Raw genomic sequence first — 22662 nt, 5'->3', positions numbered from 1 at the left:
AATGCTGTGATGAAAATTATCATTGAAGGACAGATAGAATGGAAGAATGTCCGTGGAAGGCCATGGATGAGGTACAGCAGCAGGTGATTAAGGATATAAAATAATAATCAGTAAGGATCTAAAACAATCTCGTTAGGGCTAAGAGATTAGCTGATAAGAGAATTGAGGGAAAGCTTAGTCAAACCAATCTTTTGATCGATGACTGTTGATTATGATGACATGTAGTAGACTCAGCCCTTTGAAACCATCTGTGACATGGGCACACAAAGCTCAGAGTGAATTCTGTAGCTGAATTGTTTTGTTGTGATTGCTACGCTGAATGAAATTCTTATGAAGTTGCTGTAGAGGAGCATTTATTACCGCTTCATAATACAGATTGATTTGGTTGCTGAGATGGCTTTCTAATATATTGGCGATGAACTCTCTCGAATGCTGTGCCGGAACTTCCTAGAATATTCTGGAATTTCTCTGGAAAGAGACAGAAAAAATACTGGCCAGTGCCAAGATTTGAATGCCATCTGGCTGAAATTCAAATGCATATCCACCGGTCCAACACCTTGGTGCGGTAAATTATGCGCCACAGTTTCTTTAATATTTGGAAAATCACTTCTTAGAATGGTTTGATCTCATAGCCAGTTTCTTTTGCAAACAAATCTTGTATGATCAATCAAATATGGTGATTGCCCATGGTTTCCTTATTTTTGCCAAGAACTACTAGGTGGAGTTGGCAAATGGAATCCTAGGCTTGCATGTTTTGTGTGTACACATTGTATAGGTTCACTTTGCTTTGCATGCAGTTGTGAACTTTTTGGTTTAGTTTCTATGCAGTGTATATTTTTATCATTTTTCAGCCTTTTAACATCCTATTCAAGCAATTAAAACTAAAAATATCACAGTTTAAGTTACCGGCTGTTACCAATTCCTGGGGTCTTACCCATGATATTCGTCTGTCTCTCTCTTTAAACATGCCTGGCTTGCAGCCAATTATGGTGCAGTTCTGCGAGAACTGAAGAGAGTGCTTCCTCCTAGACCTACAGCTGGAAATGAGCTAACTGGTAGGTAAGAAAACATTTTATGCATGAACCAAGTTGGCACAGCTATCAAATAAATAAATGCCTTATCGATGTGTTAACTCGCAATATGAACACCTAAGCATGCCTGTGCAATGCCTTATTATAATTACTGAAAATGCAAGGGTAGCACTGTTGGCTGCTGTCAGTTAGGTCCATCAATTTTATTGTTATCCATGGCATTCTTGAATTTAGCATGGATTGAAAGTGCAGCTTGAATGTATTTTCGAACAAAAAAAAAACTAGTGGAAACATGCATGAACAGAGAAGAAGAGAAACATATTGGCATTGAAATTTGTTTTGCCCTAAACAAATAGAGGGCTTTGATATATGCTATTTTGGATTTGAATAATATATTGTTCAAAATTTGGCTTGGTATGGTCTTGGCTTTGTCAGTAAATTAACAAACTCTACCAGAAGCCAAATCTGATGGGATAACATCAACCAAGAAATAATCAAATGTATTTACGTATAATTCACTCAGTGATTCAATTTAGGGATGAGTCGATTCCAAATGTCGATTCTCGATTCCACCGATTCTCGGGCACGGAATCGGAATCGAGAATCGATCGCCTAAAGTCGATTCCGATTCCATCGATTCCAGGAAGATAAATGTTTTGAGCATAGACTATAAGTTTGGGGCATAAATGCTGCCACACACCTAAGCGGCCGCGGTGTCAGTCTTGCCCGCGCGGAGGATACGCCCCGCACGCGGGTGCTGCGACGAACATACCTAAGCGGCCTTGGAAACATTAAAATGTCGGCAAGAGCGACAAACCGACGAACCCTGAAATACCTCGTGTTCATGAGCAACTCTCAGAGAAAAAAAATTGGAAACCACGGGATCGGGAAGCAACGCATGCGTTTTCCGTTCTTTTATTAACCGCTGGTCACGGCAAATCAAATTGTTACGATTATGAATCACATTCGGAGAATTCATCTGGACCACCAATTTTAAAGTATAATAGATCGAAATATATTTTTTTACTTTCGAATGATATTTGAAGTCTGATGATAGTAAAAACGTGCAGAGAGCGAGTTTTTCTGTGAAAAAAGTTTCTTATAAATACGCGCTGAGAGCGGTTTTTTTATATAAGTAACTTTTTTAGACTAACACGCGCCTGCGTCAATAATAAAAAAATTAGACACATTCGCGTTTGTATAGCCCAGTTTCATCAATGCAACCCTTGAGGAAGTTTATACTTGCTTGGCATAAGCCGCCGCGGCCTCCGGGCGGACTCGACAGGTTGCGTTCGGCCGCCACCGCGCACCTGCCAGGCTGCTCTGGTATGTATCGACGCCATGAACGCTACATTATTGTTTAGCCACCGCGGCCAAACGAGAATGTAGCCACCGCGGCTATTGTTATTTTTAGGGATGGTCGGATCGGATACCTCGGATCCAAATACCCGCGGATATTCCCCTTAATCGGATCCAAAGTCGCGGAAGACATTGGATCTGGATCGGAAATTTTAAATAATAGCTTCAGTGAATGTAACGCCCCATAAGAGTGGAAAGATTTCCGATTCTCTCTTCGAATGCGCCGTCGCATGCGATTCTTGTCCTACTCATGAACTGTTTTGTTTGAAAGCTCTCGCAGAGGTTGCAAGTAGAATTTCAGCCGTGGCCAGGATTTTCAGCATTTCAAAAGTAACTATGTCGCAGATTTCAGAAAACCACCCTCGGCCGTCCATCAGCCCGTGCCTCTGTTGTTTTTTTTTCGCATCCGAAATCACACGGACCAAAAATCATTGTCTTCTAAGGAAAATATCAAATCACACGAAAACAATTGAAGCGTGTTTCATCCCTACCTCGTCTCACCAACTGACCTTTTTTGGCCTACCTGCTTCAATTCTCCGTTTCTAGACTACAAATGCTAGGAGAGTGACTTTCTGGGAAAGTGTTAAAATTAGTTTAAAACCCATTATTTAGTGCCCGGTTTTTTCAACAATTTTCCCCCCTGGTTTTGGATCCCCCCCCCCCAATTGAAATTCCTGGCTACGCCACTGCTCCTTCCCCTCCACCTCTCCTTTACACGCTTTTGCTGCCCACTCCTTCCTCATGCTGAGCGGTTGAGCATCTCGTCGCACGTGACGTTATTACCGTTTTAAATACTTTTAATTGTGTTGCTGATTGCGCAGTTGCTATTTAATTTAATGATGCACCAATAAAAATGTCTTTCATTGTGTATAAACATTTCCATTAACAGGAGAACCAATGAATGCAGTGTGCGTGCACTATGGCGTAAATTATTGCGAGGATGTGCTAAATCCACCTCACCATACTGAAGCATTTTCGGATGAAACACAAGACCGTATGCGATGAGAAAGTAAAATTCGGGGGAAACGCGTGTGAGGAAAATTTGAATTCAGTCGATAGCAGGGGGTTAGCCAGGAATTTTGTTAAGGGGGGGTCCAAAACCAGGGGGGAAAATTTTTAAACAACAGGGTACAAAGGAGAGGTTTTCAAATTAATTTTAACGCCCTTCATAATAGAAAAAACTTCATTTTTCGGAGATTCATTTTTTTTTCATTTTTGTAAATTCATGATTTTTAATATTTTGTTTCCTTTTATGAAGGAAAGTAATTGTGTTTTTATATTTTGGGGGGTCCTCTCGCTACGCTACTGGTCAGTGGTTCATCCTAAGATTTTTCCTATTTTCATTTCCAAACCCAAGCGTAACAGTTTAGGCCCTGAGTATGTAAAGATGTTTTTAAAAAACAACTTGAAAGCCCATAAAATAATTTTTAATTTATAAAAATATATAAAATGTGTGTGAAAATCTAAAAAGCATTCCATTGATTGTATGTACCCACAATAAACTTGAATAATGACTTTGTTTAATGGCAGGAATTCGAAAATGCATTTGGAATCGAAAATATCCGATTCGAAAGATCTGGCTCCAAAAATCCTGGATCTGTCCATCCCTAGTTATTTTATTCCATTCAATTCTTAAATTTTAATGACAGCAATACCACAGATAAATCAAAATCCCACCTGCTATTAGGAGTAAGAATCGATGGAATCGGAATCGAGAATCGGGAATCGATTTGAAGGAATCGAAATTGGAATCGGAATCGAAAAAAAGTGGAATCGACTCATCCCTAATTCAATTCATAGGTTGGTTTGTGTAGGCTAGGGTAAAGCTCCCTGAGGGTTTAACCATAAGCTCGTAGATTTAAACATCATGAGTAGGAGTGTCAGTTTCGTTCTTTGGGCTACCTCAAACTTAAATGATTTGAAAGGAAAGTGTTCTACAGCTTTACCTGAGATTTGAACCCAGGACGCATTGGTTAGCTGCCAAGTTCTTTACTCACTAGGCTGACATGCTCCCCTGTATTTCCTCATACCTTGCCTAGGAATATCTTCTTACTTTTCGAAGGTTGGTCAGTATGTGATTTAGGCCGTCGAGTGTGGGAGGCTACTCGTACATCATTTAGTCTCTGAAGGGTAGAAGGCAATTAGTTTGAGATCCTGGGCAGATCCTTTGAATATAAACTCCTGAGATTGGCTATTAAGTTAGTGACTTGTATGCCCGCACCTCAGTAGGTGGGAGGAATAGAAGGAAAAAGGAGGGTGGTGCCGCCACAATTAAGGAGCCTGATGACACTTCTGGGATGGGGAAGGAAGAGAAACGATCAAAGAATGCTGGGCCGTCACGACAGTGTTATGGAAATGGCTTCCACTTGGGAAACAATTTATCCTGTTCCAAGAGAAATGGAAATTCACCTTGTGAAGAGAATGATGCAGAGATTTTTGTCTATATGAGGTGTCTAGTTTCTCTAGTGTGGGAAGGAGGAGAAAAACACGATCAGATTCAAATCTTGGATTTGAATCTAGGAGGATTTGGTGTGTGCATGCATTTGCCTCAACTCCAATGTGACCACTGTGTCATGACAGCAACAATTCAAGAGTACAGCTCCTATGCCACTCCCCTGTATAGCATGTGCGTGTGTGCATTCCTTGTCACTTATATGTATCATTATTATTAATTTGTGGTGCTGAAGATATTGCATGATTAAACTTGGAAAGTTGTGAACAAAATTACTTTTTGAATGTGTAACTTAGAGAAATTTTGTCGCACACATGACAAATAAATTCACCTTGTATATTCCACAGCATAAAAATTTCCCCGACCTATTTTTCAATAGCGTGGCTGTGATTATCAAGGTTAAGGATTAATAGTGATGATTGATAATGATTGCCTGGAACATAAGGCGTGTTGTATTGTATTAGACTTCTTTCAGATCAGAAGAAATAAAAAAGTTGTGAAGTTACAAAAATTAAAAAAGTTACCTTAGATAAAAATCATTGGTCAGAATACATAAAATAAATTTTAAAATGCATAATGGAGTAATTATCATAATTATTTATAAAAATTGTATCTACGTAAGTAATTATTAGAGCAGGGGAAATAATGCACTCAAGCAAAATCAAAGAAATGTGTGCACCTTTTTCATTGAATGAAAGAAAAATCTAGGAAAGTAGTAACACTAACAGAGATCTGAGATCAAATTATCTGATGAACACACAAAATAAGGGAAAAAAATAATTACAAATCAGAAGAATGCACTCCTAGCACATTTTTATTGAATTTGTCAATTGTTTCAGCTACATGCTCATTTTCAAGAACTTCGTTAATGTTTTGTATTTGACCATGTGTACGCGAAACGACACGAGAGTATCAAACAAAATTAAAAGTGGACTGTATATTTTATTATTATGCGCCGGGAGTCCCACACCATCCAAAATCACCACTCACCTGAGTGTCGGGCTCCTGTCGTTGTCCTCCTCGAGGACTCATCGGCTCGAGATCCTCCCTACATGATGACACATTCACAACTGCCATTCACGGCCAACAAACACGAAAACAATACTAAAAACAATTAAACCCTCGCCCACACAGGCACCCAACAAACAACAATCAGGTGAGTGGTGATTACAGCATAGGACTCCCTATGGTGCGAACACCATGGCTGCTAGAGAGCCTGAAACAGGCCAAAAGCAAATTGGAAACTGTGGGAAGATCAGTGTACACAAGAGGCAGGAATTTTGAAATTAACTATGACTGCATTCCATCAGTTAAATTTAGGCCTTGATTAAAGTATGGTTAAAAAAATTAATTGTGGTTAAGTTAAAAGGTTGGTTAACTGCACACTCCTAAAAATTATTGCTATTCCTATTATGTTGACTAGATTATCTCCATCGGGGACGCCTTCACCCTCCTCCCAGCCGACAGCCTAGCAGTACAAACAGTGAAAGCTATAACCGTGAGTCATCATTGGAGGATTCTGGGGTGGTTGATGACCATGAGGGTGGAGATGTCACTTCCGAAGAGGTTGCCATGGTAATGATCCCGATTCCACAAGGCATGCCTGGGAATCAAGCAACCTCACAGTCACTGACAGCAACACCGCAGCAAATCAGGAGAGCGCCACCTGTCCCCCCTCGAAATCTCCCCACCCACTCACCAGCCAAGCAAGCACAGCAACATGTGGTAAGTTCACCAAGCTCTTTTGTGCACAACCTGAATTTTATTTTAACCATTTGCTGTGACAATTGGTGACAACTGGCCTTTTGGGTAACCTCGTCCCATCGTCTGTTCATCAGCCACTCACTTGATGGGCATTGGAACGTATGTGGTTGTTGTAGTCTGAGTTGCTTTTGCTCAGATAAAACCCCCTCATTTGGATGTGGAAGAATCCATACCTTCCCTAAATTTTTCAAAAACTTAGGCTGGACTGTCCATGCTAACCACTTTCCTTGCCTTCATATACCAGAAGGATCTCCCTATTTTCACTTCTAAACCTTACGTTCTGACATCTTTATCAACTGCACTTTTCTCCCCTATGATCATCTTGCTGGTGAATTCCTGTTCTACATACTCCTTCCACCTATTCTGATGTTGTCTGTTGCCATTCTTAGCCTTAATTTTAGCCCAATGAAATTTTTCCATTTCTTCTCATTGCTTTTCCAATTAGCATCTTTTTCTTTCTTTTTCACTGCTGTAATTAATTTTTTATTCTACATTGATTTTCTTTTGATGCTGTATGTCTTTATATTCTTTCACTTAAATCTCCTCTATGCATTTTCAATCAACTTCTCTGCTGCCTTTGACTTTTCCTTTTATAATCATTTCCCATTCTTCCTGTCTGCAGGTCCTCTATATGCTTACACTCTTCTCCACTTGTTCATGGTATTCCTATCTCTTTGTCCTGTTTCAAGCTTCTCCATCTTATTTCCTTTGTCTTCTAATTTTCTTGAGTCTTTTTTTCTTAAAAATCATATATTACAAATTAATCGTATGTTACTTAATTAGTACAAAATTAAGGTCTGGATTTGCATCATTTGCCAGGAAGCTGTTTGAGTTGATTTAACTATTTGCCTGACCATGATTTAATTTTTCTTACACTTCCTTGTATGCTATTGTATCCTCTTGTGTATGCCTCCATCCTTGATGATATTTTTACTGTGTGTTTTGAATAACTTGTTTCTCCAGTAAAATTCGTCAGCTTTGTTCCCTTGATCATTAAGCATTCCTGACCATAAGTCCATTTTGTTTCTATTTCTTCCTTGCCTTACTGTAGTTTATAGTCCTCTCATACCACTAGACTTTTCCTACCTAGGATTTCTCTAATTATTTCCTTAAGCTTTTTGTATACTCCATCTTCTTCCTACTCCCTATGGTTACTATTTGGCATGGCTAGTTGGCCACCCCAAGGTTAGTGGGACTAATTTCATTTTTCACCACCAAAAGATCTGGCCTACTTGGTCAATGCCTGCCTCGTTTCCCTTATAAAGCCAAATCTACCACTCATTGCCTTTCCTCCCCACCATTGTCTTATCATTCTATAGCCTTATCCCCCACGTGCCTTCATCTCACCTTTTTTCTCTTCTAAAATATTTATTCTCCCTTTCTATATTTCCCCAGTGATATTTTATAGCGACCCACCCTCATCATTGTCCTAACATCCCATGTACTTACTTTTATTGCTGGATTCTTTTCCATCTTCTTGGTATTCTTTACTTCTGTCTTGGATATTGCTAATAAGTACTTAATTGGAAGTTGCATGATACCTTACCTACCTTGATACCATGAAATAACTGACCTCTTGGGACAGGTCCTATTAGATGAAATTCCGAGGCTCATGTTATTTGGTTTCATATTTTCACTGTCAAGTCAAACTCCACATAATCGTTTTTACCAAAAATTTCGAAACATAGAGTCATGGGTATATTTGTTTAGCATCCTTAATGGTTAAATCCAATACACCTAACTTGTAAATGCTGGTATGTATTGCTTTTTGTGCAAATATTTTATAGTTTGAAGGAAAAACTTTCCTTACCCCTTGACTTCACAATGAGGCATATACCTGCTGTCTATCGCTAAAAGAGGTGAACAAATGATTGTCCTTCCACAATGGCATAATTTAAGTGAGGACATTCCTTTTTTTTTGCCCCACTTTTTTGTTTTGGAATGGTGAAGTAACTAAAGTGCAAACATCTTTCAGAGAGAAGAGATAGTATGTATTGGATCGAAGCAAGGGATGCAGACTGCCACAGCTGTTGGAGCTGGCCGAACAACGCAGCTTATCAAGTGTAATGGCGTCAGTCCAGGTAGAGCAATGGACGCAGTTGAAGTGCAACAATTGTATGCAGCTGCAGCGGCGGCTGCTGCCTCTTCCAGTGTGCCCCCCGACTACCTCTCGCACATAGTGGTCCTTGGTAAGAAGGTAGTTTCAACCCTTAGGGAGAAATCCATGGCTAAGGGACCTCAAGTGTTTCTGCATTTCAAATAAAATCACCAAGAATTGAGTTAATGTAAGGAATTCATGGTGGTCACTAATTTTTGTAAAATGAGCTAGTCTTTATGCAGCAGAAGATCATTAATCCCATTCTAAACAGCAGAATATCTATTTAACTGAAGGTGTCGAAGAATTTTGCCCAGTTTATGTTTTCCATTGCCCCTAAATATGACAGCCAAATGAGCTGTAAAAAGCAGCGTGTGAACACGTTTTGCCTTCCAAGGTCACTTAAGAATGAGAATCTCACGTTCAGTGGGCATATTAGTCAATTAATTTGCTTAAGCAGAATTTCCCTAAATAGCTTAATAGAGGCCCCATATTGGCATGATATACAGTGGAACCTCGATAAAACGACACCCCACGGTGCACCAATAAACACTCGCTATAGCGAATTGTCGCTTTAGCGGAGGTGGTGCAAATAATAGCCAATATACCTCATATTACTCCTTTATTTTTATTTTCTCGCTTAGACGTATTTGGTGTTTTTTTGGCCATGGTGTGGTCCATCAACTGCTTTCTATTCATGCAACTCATGGACGTGCAGGTATGTTGACGACTGCTTTCTGCCGCCCGAGGAACAAAAGAAGATCAGGCATTGGCGAATGCTAATGCCACAATATTTTCACCAAAATTAACTACTTATTTATCGAACGACAGTTTACCACGTAAATTTGAGACTGAGCACTCCATTAACTTCATTTCTAATAGATCGCTAGCAATTACAGAGATTAAGGAGTCTTGGTGTAAGTTTTTCCGGCGGTAAAACCCTCGCTATGGCGAGAGCCAACACCAAAAGGGCCTTGTAAAAACTAAATTTTTAACATGCTTATCATAGGATCAATTGACGGTGCATCGGCTATCTCTCGTAATAGCGGGGGTCTCGCTATAGCCCGTACTCGCTTTAACGAGGTTCCACTGTAGAAGCTTAAGAGTAGTTAGATAAAACTGGGGCCAGTTTTCCTATTTGATGAACCTGACTTGTCAATTAAATAGTTAACTGACATGTATGATCTGACCTCCAGAAGTGTTTAATAACAGAATAAAACATGATTCATGCAAACTATAGCATTGATTTTTAAAACAGTCTGTGAATGAAATTTTAATTTCAACAATTGGTGTGACAGGGAATCTCTCATATCTAGTTATGACTTATTTGAATCATTAATGAATATTCAACTTCATGTTAATTAAATGCTTGCAGATGACCTCACGGATCGGAATTGTGAGAAGTGTGCTCAATGTTGTGTGGACTACGAAGGGTGGGTGCGCTTCCAGAACTGCCTCTACCGGGTGGTCAAAGACCCACTCTTTGACCTGCTCATCACGCTCTGCATTGTCTTGAACACTGCTTTCTTAGCGATGGAGCACCATGGCATGAGCGAGTCTGTCAGGCAGGCTCTTGACATTGGGAACAAGGTAAGCATTATGACACAAAATGGCAGTGTGTATGTAATGTTGCTGTTTTTACGATAGAGGGTTAGTTCCCTGCCCACGTAATAATTGTGAACTTGATATTACTTTTAATCACCTCCCTTAGGAGAGCCTTCTCTCTCTATGTTTTTGTGTCCTTGTAAGATCCTCTGACTAAATTGTTACTACAAGTGATTCCTGCAATATGATGGGTTTGACTTCCAATGGATTTTTAATACAATCTGAGCTGATTTTGTGCACTCTTATTATTACAATTTTCAGCAAATTTGTTTCCTCTCACTCAATATTCCATCAAACGTATGACTGTATGTTTCATTTTTTGGCAAAACAGTATTTTAATGTGCAAAATTTACAAGCTCCAATGTTCTTAAAATTGATTCCTTATGTGGAAATTATGTTGATTCAACATGCAATGGAATTCAATTTATGATCGGCCTTCAGGAACAAATTAATATCATCAAGCGAGGATGTTGTGATTGTTTTTGTTTGAATATGGCTGGTAATCTCCCAACTATCGTATTACTGTATTCATTTGTTTTTTGTTCTTCACCGGAAGTTGGTTCTTTTAATAAATCGCAGTTTCGCCATGTTATTCAACACGTGTGGTCGTGTTCATTTACCACTCCTCCTGAATCTAAAACCATCGTCCCCCCAGTAACTATAAACAACAGGTTATGGGCCCATCGCACTTTCCACTGCGCTGCTGAATTCAGATTTCTTTATTTTTGTGGTAAACCGTGTGGTAGCAAAGATGCAAGAATCTCAGGTCACTTCGCAGGCGTATGGTTTCGAAAAACTCGTTGGGCGGGAAAACTATTATGACTGGTCGTTCGCGATGACGAACTATTTACGTCGTAATGGATTGTGGAGTTGTGTCCAGGGAAGTGATAATGGCGAAGGTAAAGAACGTAGGGACGAGAAAGCTTTAGCAGACATTTGCCTTATGGTGCAGCCTGTGGTATATCCCCATGTAAGGCCAGCTAAAACGGCAAAGGATGCCTGGAATGCTTTATCCAAGGCATATGAGGATAAAGGCAAGTGGCGGTATGTATCCCTGCTTCGTTCTATGTGCCAAATGAGGCTAGAAAAGTTCGAAACCATGGACACTTATATCAGCGAGGTGATAATGTTGGCACACAAGCTCGAGGGTATCGGTGAGCCGATGGCGGAAAACTTTGTTGCAGCAATGTTGCTTCAGGGGCTGCCAAATTCGTATGACAATCTTGTCATGGCCATCACGAGTGGGGAGAATGTCTTAAATTTGGATCGTGTGAAGACGATTTTGCTAGACGAAAGCTACCGGAAGAGCGTGAGTGCCGGTCAAAATGCGAGTGTTCCCGAAACCACTGCCCTGTATTCCAAGGGCAAGAAGTACAACTCTTCGACCATGGCTGGGAGTTCATCAGTTGTGAAGGCGTGGAAGTGCTGGAACTGTGGTGAAAAGGGGCATCTTAAAACACAATGCCCGCAGTCGCAGAAGAAGAGGGATCCGAACGAGAACAGAGCCGAGGTTAAGGGAGAGAAGAAAGGAGAAAATAGGAAACCGCTGAGAAGTCTTCTGTGTGCCCTGTCGGCTGCATCGTGTGACTCAGATTGGTTTGTAGATTCCGGAGCATCCGTGCATATGTCACCCCATGAAGACCGTATGCATGATTATTGTCGTGACGTTGACGGTCATATTGAGATTACTGTCGGAAATAACGGTAAGCTTAAAAGCAGAGGTGTTGGATCTGTGAACCTAAATGTAAGTGATCACATTTGTGAACTTAAACATGTTGTGCATGTTCCTGGATTGAAAGAAAATTTGATTTCTGTAAGTCAAGTTGCCGACAAAGGGATCACTGTTGTTTATGATAAAAAGGGTTGTAAAATGTATGATGATGACTTTGTCTGTAATGGTACAGAACTAGCTACTGCAAGTAGAACGAGTAATGGGTTATACCGTTTGGATGTTAAATCAAAGCAGGCATTTGTGTGCAATATTAATGATTATGAATTGTGGCATCAAAGAATGGGTCATTTGGGTATGCAAAATATGATATTGTTGCGGGATAAATTAAGTGATTGCATTGATTTCAAGTATGAACCTGCTGATGATTGTAATGCTTGTGTTCTTGGAAAACAGCACAGAAATCCTTTTCCCAAGGAAGGAGGTACTAGGGCAGATGAGGTACTAGGTCTTGTTCACTCTGATCTGTGTGATTTTGGTTCTAATGTAAAGTCATGGAGTGGGTCAAGGTACATTCTTACTTTGATAGATGATTTCTCCCGCAGAACGACTGTTTATTTCTTAAAGAGCAAGTCTGAAACCAAGCAGAGAGTGATTGATTTTGTCAATATGGCTGAAAATGTAACTGGTAAAAGGTTGAAAATTTTCAGGTCTGATAATGGAACTGAGTTCTTGAGTGATGAGTTACAGAATTTCTTTAAAAGCAGAGGAATCACACATCAGAGAACTGTAAGGTATACTCCACAGCAAAATGGTGTAGCAGAGAGACTGAATCGCACCATTCTGGAGAAAGTGCGATGCATGCTCTTTCACGCAGGAAGTCCTAAGGAGATGTGGGCAGAAGCAGCTAACACTGCTGTGTACTTATTAAACAGAAGCCCCCACAGGAGTGTCCCTGACAATGTCCCTGAGGTCCTGTGGTCAGGTAAGAAAGTCAGCTATGATCAGCTCAGGGTGTTTGGTTCTGATGCATATGCTCTAATCCCTGAGGAAATAAGGGGGGATAAACTAAATCCTAGGAGCAAGAAAATGGTCTTTGTGGGTTACTCTTCAGCTTCCAAGGGGTATCGTTTGCTTAATCCTGAAAACCCGAGAGAAATTCTTGTTGCTCGTGATGTTAAATTCATTGAAAATAGTTTCACTGCAATTAAGGCTATTGGTAAAGGGAAGAAGGGTTCTTTCAGTATGCCTGTGCCTGTAAACTTAGATGATGATTTGCCATTTACTTCAGTGTGTAATGTCAGTGATGATGTTCATTGTCAGAGTGAAACAAATGCCAATGTCAATCACATTCATGGAGCAGAGAATGATATTGAAAATCTGTCTTTTGCGGATGCAAATGAGGTGCAAATAAATCCTGGAAATAATGTCGATGAAGGTGAAAGGAGGTATCCTATGAGGGAAAGGCAAAGGAAGGAATTTCCTGGTTTTGAGTTATATTTAGCATGTGATGAAAAGGTAGAACCTACATCAGTTACCGAGGCATTAAATGGTACTGATAAAATTCATTGGAAAGAAGCTATGGAAAGAGAGATCAGTTCTTTTCAGGAAAACGATGTGTGGGATCTTGTAGACAGACCTAAGGGTGGAAATATAGTGCAATGCAAATGGGTTTTTAAATTGAAGCGGAATGGGGAGGGAGAAGTGGACAAGTATAAGGCTCGCCTGGTAGCTAAGGGTTTCTCTCAGCGTTATGGTATTGATTATCTTGACACTTTTGCTCCTGTGGTGAGACATGATACCTTACGATTGTGTTTTTCAATTGCTGTTGCTCATGGTTTGCATGTACATCACTTGGATGTTTCCACAGCCTTTTTGAATGGTTCACTAAGTGAAGACATTTTCATGTACCAACCGGAAGGTTTTGTTTCAGATGCAAGTAAAGTGTATAAGTTAAAGAAGGCCATTTATGGCCTGAAACAGGCTTCGCGTTCCTGGTATGAGAGAATGGATGAAGTCGTATTAAGTGTTGGTTTTAAGAAATCTCAACATGAGCCTTGTGTTTATTTTTGGAGAGATGGTGCATCCATGGTTATAATATGTGTTTATGTTGATGACTTTTTTGTATTCTTTAATGATGAAGTTCAAGCTGAGAAACTGAAACAAAAGCTCCACTCTTGTTTTAAGGTAAAAGACTTAGGATCAGTCGTGGATTGCCTGGGAATGAGGGTAGAAATGGTTAATGGTAAAGTAAAGTTGAACCAAAAACAGGTAATTTTGAACTTGCTGAGTAAGGTGGGGATGGCAGAATGTAAATCTGTGTCAACCCCTATGGTTCCTGGCACTCGACTGACCAAGGGTGAATCGATAACGTGTGATAGTGTACCTTACCAACAAGTGATTGGAAGTTTACTGTATTTATCAGTGTGTACCAGGCCTGATATATCCTATGCTACCAATTACCTCAGCCAGTTCAACAACTGCTATGGAAATGAACACTGGCAGTGTGTGAAAAGAGTGTTAAGGTATTTAAAAGGAACAATTGATGCAGGAATAGAATTCCGAAGGACTGAGAATAATCCGGATATTTGTGGTTTTGTTGATGCGTCATTTGCTAATGACGTCAACAGAAAATCAGTGACTGGGTATGTTTTTGTGTCTGCTGGTGGACCAATCTGCTGGGAGAGTAAAAAACAAAGTGTAACTGCCTTGTCTTCAACCGAGGCAGAGTATATTGCCATTGACTCTGCAGGTAGGAAGGCCACTTACTTGAAGGGGTTACTCTCTGAGTTATGTGGTAGGAAGGGGCCAATTCTTTTATGGAATGATAACCAGAGTGCACTAAAATTAGCCTCTGACAATGGATTGCATGCTCGCACTCAGCATATAGAAGTGAAGTTTCATCACATCAGGGAACTTGTTAAGCATAAGAAGGTTGTCCTCAATTACATGGAATCTGAAAAAAATGATTGCCGATGTGTTTACTAAGGCACTTAATGTGACTGCACACCGCAAGTGCATTATTCCTCTGGGTATGGTTAATTGTAAAAATGCAATGTAAAGTTGGTAGATTAAGGGAGAGTGTTGTGATTGTTTTTGTTTGAATATGGCTGGTAATCTCCCAACTATCGTATTACTGTATTCATTTGTTTTTTGTTCTTCACCGGAAGTTGGTTCTTTTAATAAATCGCAGTTTCGCCATGTTATTCAACACGTGTGGTCGTGTTCATTTACCACTCCTCCTGAATCTAAAACCATCGTCCCCCCAGTAACTATAAACAACAGAGGACCATCTTCTTCTCCTCATTTGCAGATTCTTATGGCTTGTGAAATGTATACCAGTTGTTTTTCATGCTCCATGCTAATATCCAATCATCTCAGAAATAGGGCGCAGCTGGGAGCATCATGTTTTTATGGGCAGCAAATATCCAAAAGAATTTTCAAATGGCTGTGTTAAGGAATTCTTACATGTTTTAATTTCAAATGTAATGAACACTTTTTTTTCAAGTAAATGTATTTAATTTATTCTATGATTTTAGTAGAAGTTTTATTCTTATCAGGAACTTTTCACAAAAATGTTCTTTTCTTATTATTTAATTGGTCAAATATTCTATTGTATTATTTTAATTTGATAATGCTCTTTCAGTAGTAATGGTTTCCCATTCTATTTTCAGGTTTTCACCTCTATTTTTACATTTGAATGCTTTCTGAAGTTGCTGGCGATGAGTAAAGATTTCTTTGACTCAGGATGGAATATATTTGACCTTATCATAGTTTCTGCAAGTTTGTTGGATCTTTCATTTGAGCTGATTGATAGCTTATCTGTATTGAGAGGATTAAGACTGGTGAGTATGACATAACATTCATCATTACTATTGCATCTCATATATAACCCACTAGAGCAAATGTCATATACCCCTTAATTAATGATAGTATATTATAATATTTATTTGTAACTCTGTATTTATGTGTAAAGCCTGAATCACACGATCATTTTTTTCGTCGCGAAAAGTGATCACTATCGCGATCACTTTTCCCGTCGTGAAAAGCGATCGCTCTGGTGATCATTTTTCTGAATCACACGGTCACTCCCGCCGTTGCTTTTCGCATCATTTCCAACATCACAGCTCGTTGTCATAGGACCCACATCATGAAATTATATAGCGTGTTTGTTTATTTATGTCATTCCCACAATTGTCAAATGCTGCGCTGCAATCACACCATACGGTCATGCGTTCTGATTGGTTGATATGGGGTTTTAGTGACGGTTTTAGCGACGGAAAAAGCGACTGGACGAGTGATGAAAAATAGCGATGGGAATCCTCATCGCGATCGCAAAAAACAATAGCCGTTGATGATCATTTTGCGAATGATCACTCTAGTGATCACTTTCGCAACAAAAAAATGATCGTGTGATTCAGGCTTAAGTTATCAATTTTAAATGCACCATCTTAATGTAATACATATATAATTGGCTGTATTGAATTCAAAATTTAAACCAAAATTTGCACCATTTTGAAGTTTTTTTGGTGGGGGAAGGATTTTCCTCCAAACAATTTTTGGTCTCCCAACTGGATGAAAATTTTCAGCTCTCCAGCCCTTATGTATGTGACCTTTTAGTGTGTGGGTGAGTTAGTCATACAAGTGACTGTACACATTTTTGACATGCTTTATTTGTTACCGCTGTCAGAATTGGGATATTTTCCAAAATTTTAAATATAATTATATACAGTAGGCTTTCGATAATATGAACACTTAAAGCTCTCGTTTTTTCAAGCAAATTGTTGGTCCTGACGAAAAGACTAATCCAATCTATAAAAAAAGAAAAGTTATTTCAAAAGTTTCCTTATTACAAAATTATGAACCTCAGTTCCAGTCCCGGCGGTTACAAAAAGAACTTTATTATGAAGTTCCACGGATGAGCTGTAGCATTTAGGTGGATATAAACCACGCTACAGCATAATCATTGCGCTACGTGTAAGTTCTCCTCGTATACCATTCCCGAGAGTGTCAATAATGGTTTTTTCATCACTAGGAGGTACTTTAGAGTCCATGCAACATCATATAATAAGCTTCATTCCTCTGGAATCATGGTGACCCACTCTTTATCGCTCGTAAATTGGCCATGCAGTAAGTCCTCTTCTTGCAAACTGTTCCTCCAATTTTCCAAATTTTGCTTTAGCCCACATCTCACCAAGAATGGGGTTTACTGTGGTTGGGGTATCCATGAATGCAGCTAACATATTGGGCATTGAAACTATTTCCTCGCACAATCACTCCTATGTTGTAGTGGTCCATGTGTCCTGCTACATACCAGAGGCTCTATGGATCAAATCTTGGTGACGGATGTTTGGGTGCTGCACTCACAATGTGGACCATTTGTCTAATCATAAATACTCCTCTGACCAGTTTATAACTTATGAGCGTTGAAATTTTAAGTGCTTATTTACCTATTTCTCCTATCTTGCATTTCTCCATGTGGGCAGTTCACAGTAGAGTGAAATTCATGTACCTTTTCTTCGTGGTTCAGTTCCTCTTCAGTGCATTTTATGACTTGGGTTTTCTCCCTTATTCCCGATGATGCTTCTCATATGACTACATCATGTGAACTTCATTTCATTTGGTTCCTAGCCTTTGCTTTTTCTTTCGTGGATGGCTCTGCCAGAGGTTCTTCGGAAAAACTCCCCCCAGTGCAGCTCAGGGAAGTGTGAGAGCCTTTCCATCATGGCAAGGTTGTAGCTCAAGAGAAAGGAATTTTTACACAAATAGTGGGTAATTCTGTGATTACTGTTGAGCACTCGAGTTTCTCTCATAATTCCTTGTGTCGAATTCCAGTCCACACTGTCAAAATTTCTATTATTTTCTTTGATTTCTGGTATGGCCTCTGATTCTGATGGGGTTCGTTGTACCAGAGACTAGAAAAAATGAAATGGAGAAACAGTTGAATGCCAGATCTTCTACAATGCTCATATTTTTCTCCGACAATGTAGGTTATACCTTCATCAGAGAATTTCTTGCACCTAAGAATTGCCATTAATTTAATAAGATGCGGAATAAAAGCTGATAAATTTTTGTATCTTGACAAAGTATGAACAGTTTCAAGACGTTAACTGTAAATTGCTTTTAATTTCAGTCAACAATGGACAAACAGTCCACTTAAAATTCCTCATGATCAGTTATAAATCAGAAGGCTCTATGATCTGGGGCTGTGGGTGCTAAGCAAGCCTGTCCTCAACACGCAACATCGCTTGCTACCCTGACAGTTATCTCCTCTTAAAGACAATGTAGGAGAAACTTGAAAACATCTTTGGAAAGGTAAATTTAATTGCTAAAATTCTGTGTATCCAATGTTATTGCTGCGAATTAGAAAAAAATAATGCTAGGCACCATCAGAGGTAACAACCAGATAACAACCTTGGTAGATAAACTCTTTTTCGTCCAGAATTACTGATAAAAGTTTACTGAAAGACTCAAATGGGCATCTTCATCTTAGTTATTCATATTTATTCATTGTAGCCTCAGAACTCATTTGAATTTTCACGCAGTTCTTTGGTGAACACCCATCGCCGGCAGTGTCTTAGTAATCATGACCTTCCCTCCTGCTCCAATATGTGGACTTGAGATGCTAGCACCTTCTTCGGTCATCCCAGTCTGAATCATACCTTGAAGAATGATTGCTTGGTGGTATGACTTGTAGTCTGCATGACTTACAATTGAGATATCCAGGTTCGAATCCTTGCTAAGCCAAATGATTTTTTCTTGGCAAATTTCACCCTTAATATAAGTAACTCATTTAAAATGTCATTGAGGAGCACCCAAAGTGAAATTCCTGAGGCACTTCATGAAAGTTCTAATCCTAGGGTCAATGATTTGAAATTTAGTGAGTTGATAAAAATGGGACAGAGTGGAAATGTTGGAAAATAGGCTTTGAAACTAATAGTGAGGCAAAATTATTATCTTGTATAATCTTATTATTCATGATGATGTTAATGAGTCAAGAAATTCCTCTCCCACTGCGAACCAAGGTTTATCATAGGATGACGATGTTGATGTATTCAGCTGGCACTGGGGAGGCATCAAGAAAACAAAGGAACATTGCCTGTATAAAACTGCTATTTCAATATTCTTTATTCGATTGCCATTCTTCGATAGCAGAGCCCACGTCATTGCCGTGGCCAACAGGGATCCCTTTTTGCTGCAAAAAAGCTTCATTGAGCCTTATGTTTGAGCCTCTTCCCTTGGCATTTCCGTATCAAAACTCGAACATGGTCATGCATTACTACCTCTTAACCGGCTATATTTTGTCTTTTTTGTGATGCATTGCTTGTTTAAAACTTATTCTGTCACAAAATTTTCTGGGCTTGGGCATCCGAAGATGCTATGGAATAGGTCTGTGAACACAACTTGTTTTTCTGTCAAAAGGAAAGAGGGAAGCCAATGACAAGTTTACTTGCTCTGGTTGAAAATGTTATAGTGCTCCTTTCGATTGCTAGATTGGCTTTCTCTCTATGTGATTGTGGAGAGTTGGCAATCTACTGAACTTTATAAAAAAGAGATGAAATCACATCTAGAGATTGGCTATATATTTAGTATAGCAATAGAATTTAGGTCTTGCAGATTCGAGGTTCTCTTCAATAGTTTTCCCTTTATGTGTGGTCAGGACTAGGAGAGGTTTTCGTAATTCAGTATCGCTTCATAGAGGATCATAAATGGCAGATTCTACTGTATTATCATCAACTCTCTTCCTCTGAAGTACCTAAACTGATGCATAGCACTGTCGTTAAGTCCATATGTATGCATCTTGAGATGGGAAGTGAATAAGTGACAGCATGTCAAGCCAATCATCTCTGCCTTTTCTCAGCTATGAGAGTGGAAAAAATTATGTACCCATGGTGCCTGTATGGAACCTATGCGTCAGCTAAAAATTTTTCCTCATATTCTCCTAAGTAAGCTTTGCCGATGTCTTGGAATTGTTGGGACATCTGTGTACACAGCCTACATATTGGGAATTGAAAATGCTCTAGAGCAGGGGTCTCCAATTTACTAGGCCACGAGGGCCACATTTTCCGAATCGCCCCGTGGGCCGGATCGCAAATTTGCCGATGACTGAAGTATTCGATACCAACTTCTACTGAAGAATCTGGTGGCGTATTTCTTATTTACGAACAGTTGAAGGCAACTTTGGCGTGCAGTACATCGCTGCAATGCTCCTAGTGGTGTCTCACAGAGTTAAATGAGCGAGAATCGTGCGCTACTTGAAACGAGTGTGCGGGCCGGATCCGGCCCGCGGCCCATATTTTGGAGACCCCTGCTTTAGAGTGCAATTGTTCAGGTGGTGTAGTGGATAAAGTATCGTGCTGCAGGCTAGAGGTTGTGCAGATCAAATCTTTGTGATGGCACAGGGTGAACATTTGTTTGATTGAAAAACTTCACAGAACATAGTACAAGGTGCAGAGGATGTCACGTGACAATTTAATTCTTAACCACTCATTTGTTGTAATTTAACTCCAACCTTGCATAACCATTTGGGCAGTTGACTGTGGAGTAACTTTTGACTCCATCGTCCAGCCCTGCTTCAATGTCCCTAGTCATTAGCTGCAGGTCTGATGCAGCGCAAGGACACTTCCAACTTTAAAAGACTATTTTTAGATTACCCTAATGGATCATGCATGGACACAGATCAAGATAGTCAAGGGAAGCTTTGAGCAGCATTCTCTCATCTGGCATTCCTGCCATGTTTCCTGTTCAAAGGGATTGTTTTGATGGATAGTTTCTACCTATAGATTGATGTCTGGAAAGTTTTATGTTCTGTTGACATAGCCGTAATATTTTCCTGTGTGTAATTTCATTCCTCAAAATATGCACATAAGTTGAATCAGTTAGCTAGCTGTTGTGGTTTAGGCATCTGCCAGTGTTGACTAAAGGGTTCACCATCTTATGGGTTCCTTCTGCATATAAATTGATGTGTTGTTGACAGTTTCACTTTATATGTTATTTGGAGAAGGAGACCAAAAGCTAAGGTCATTTGTGCCATGAGGTAAGGGTAGGGAATAAAAATAGTAGAGAAACCCGATATTGGCTCAACAAAACAACAACTGGCGCCAAGGTGACCATGGCTTAACATCCCATCTGATGATGGGAGTGTTGCACTCAAAGTTTCCTCAGACAACATTTAAACAGGGATCATGGAGTCTGAAAAATCTCCACCACTGCTGAGTTTGGAACCCAGGCCCTTGGGGTGTGAAGCCAACACACTAGCCACAAAACTGACCCAATCGACCAGTTTCACTCGGTTTGTCCAATCGGCTTCAGGTCAAAGTTAAGGTAGACCCTTGGTACCAAGGATGGATACCAAGTGAAACTGTTTTCATCACACCAAAATGTATGTGATGAGAACCTGGAAGATGTCAACCCTTCAGTCAACATGCCCTTGTGAAGAGAAGGACAATTGACCATGAATGTCTTCTTTAGCTTACGAAATAAATGTATATGTATGTATTTATCTGAAGATACAGTGTAAATTATGGATGGATTGGTTCTACTGTTTTTTTGTTACTGATTTTGGTTCAGTTTGTGACATAGGATTTTTGTTCCTGCTTCGGAGTTCCCGTTCTTCAAGTTTTTCATTATCGTTGGCTAATTTCCAAAAGCTATTAATGATTTTCATGTCATCTCTATGAAAACTGTCTTAAATAACACATCAAGTGATTTCAAAATCAATTGGATTGATATCATCACTCTACTGAAAGCATGTTATGTGAATTGTTCTTCTGAAAAGTTATCAAAGTGGAATAAGGTATATTTTTTTGGCATTGATTCTGGATCCTGGATTCAGTTCCAAATCCATTTCTAAGCTTAAGATCTGGTGGAACTGAGAACTAAAGGTGTGAACTGTCCCATCCCTAATTTTCTTTTTCAATGGTATTTTCATGTATTTATTTCTTTACTCCCTCACAGTTGAGAGTTTTGAAGCTAGCTCAGTCTTGGACAACCATGAAGGTTCTTCTCAGCATTATCATATCTACACTAGGAGCCTTAGGAAATCTAACATTTGTTTTGGTCATTGTTATTTACATTTTTGCTGTAATTGGAATGCAGTTGTTTTCTAAAGACTACACACCTGAAAGATTCTATCCTGATCCAGTTCCCAGGCAAGTAGTACACTCATGGAATACAATTAGAGTTCATTGAATTTACTTCCATGAATCAATGTATCTTAATGTGAAGTGTTTATGAAAATATTTATGCAACTCCCTTTGTTAAGTGCAATGATTTCTGTTCATTCTTTTAGGTGGAATTTCACAGACTTTTTCCATTCATTTATGATGATTTTTCGCATTCTTTGTGGAGAGTGGATTGAGCCATTGTGGGACTGTATGAGAGCTGAAGTTGATGAGGTAATGAAAAACATCATTAGCATTTAATTGCTGATGTATTAGTCTTCTTGGAACATTTTTTTTCTGCGTTTCATCTGGAATTCTAAATTAACCTGAGGCTGTACATATCCGTATTTGACTTTTAATATTAATGTTTTATTTTTTTGCAGGGACCAGAGACATGCTTTGCTATTTTTCTTCCCGCTCTTGTGATGGGCAATTTTATGGTGCTGAACTTGTTCTTGGCTTTGTTGCTCAACAGTTTTAACTCAGAAGAAATAAAGATGAAGAAAGAGGTGAGAAATTCTTGG

At 39.4% G+C, this 22662-nt stretch overlaps 1 protein-coding gene across 3 annotated transcripts in view; it reads left to right on the top strand.

Annotated features, from left to right (window-relative positions):
• The window catches only part of LOC124166134 (sodium channel protein 60E-like), a 240638-nt gene that overhangs the window by 156497 nt on the left and 61479 nt on the right, over window positions 1-22662 (top strand). For 2 of the 3 annotated variants that reach the window (XM_046543793.1, XM_046543791.1), the window contains 8 exons: window positions 981-1055; window positions 6266-6567; window positions 8582-8795; window positions 10077-10291; window positions 15650-15820; window positions 21933-22126; window positions 22267-22372; window positions 22522-22647. In XM_046543793.1, coding sequence (XP_046399749.1) covers window positions 981-1055; window positions 6266-6567; window positions 8582-8795; window positions 10077-10291; window positions 15650-15820; window positions 21933-22126; window positions 22267-22372; window positions 22522-22647 — 1403 coding nt within the window. The remainder of the gene's footprint in view (window positions 1-980; window positions 1056-6265; window positions 6568-8581; window positions 8796-10076; window positions 10292-15649; window positions 15821-21932; window positions 22127-22266; window positions 22373-22521; window positions 22648-22662) is intronic. The other variant, XM_046543794.1, reaches the window with a different exon arrangement.

This window comes from Ischnura elegans, chromosome 9, assembly GCF_921293095.1.
Source record: "Ischnura elegans chromosome 9, ioIscEleg1.1, whole genome shotgun sequence".
Taxonomy (NCBI): domain Eukaryota; kingdom Metazoa; phylum Arthropoda; class Insecta; order Odonata; family Coenagrionidae; genus Ischnura; species Ischnura elegans.
The sequence above is the reverse complement of the archived record's forward strand: the minus strand, read 5'-3'. Positions and strand labels throughout refer to the sequence as shown.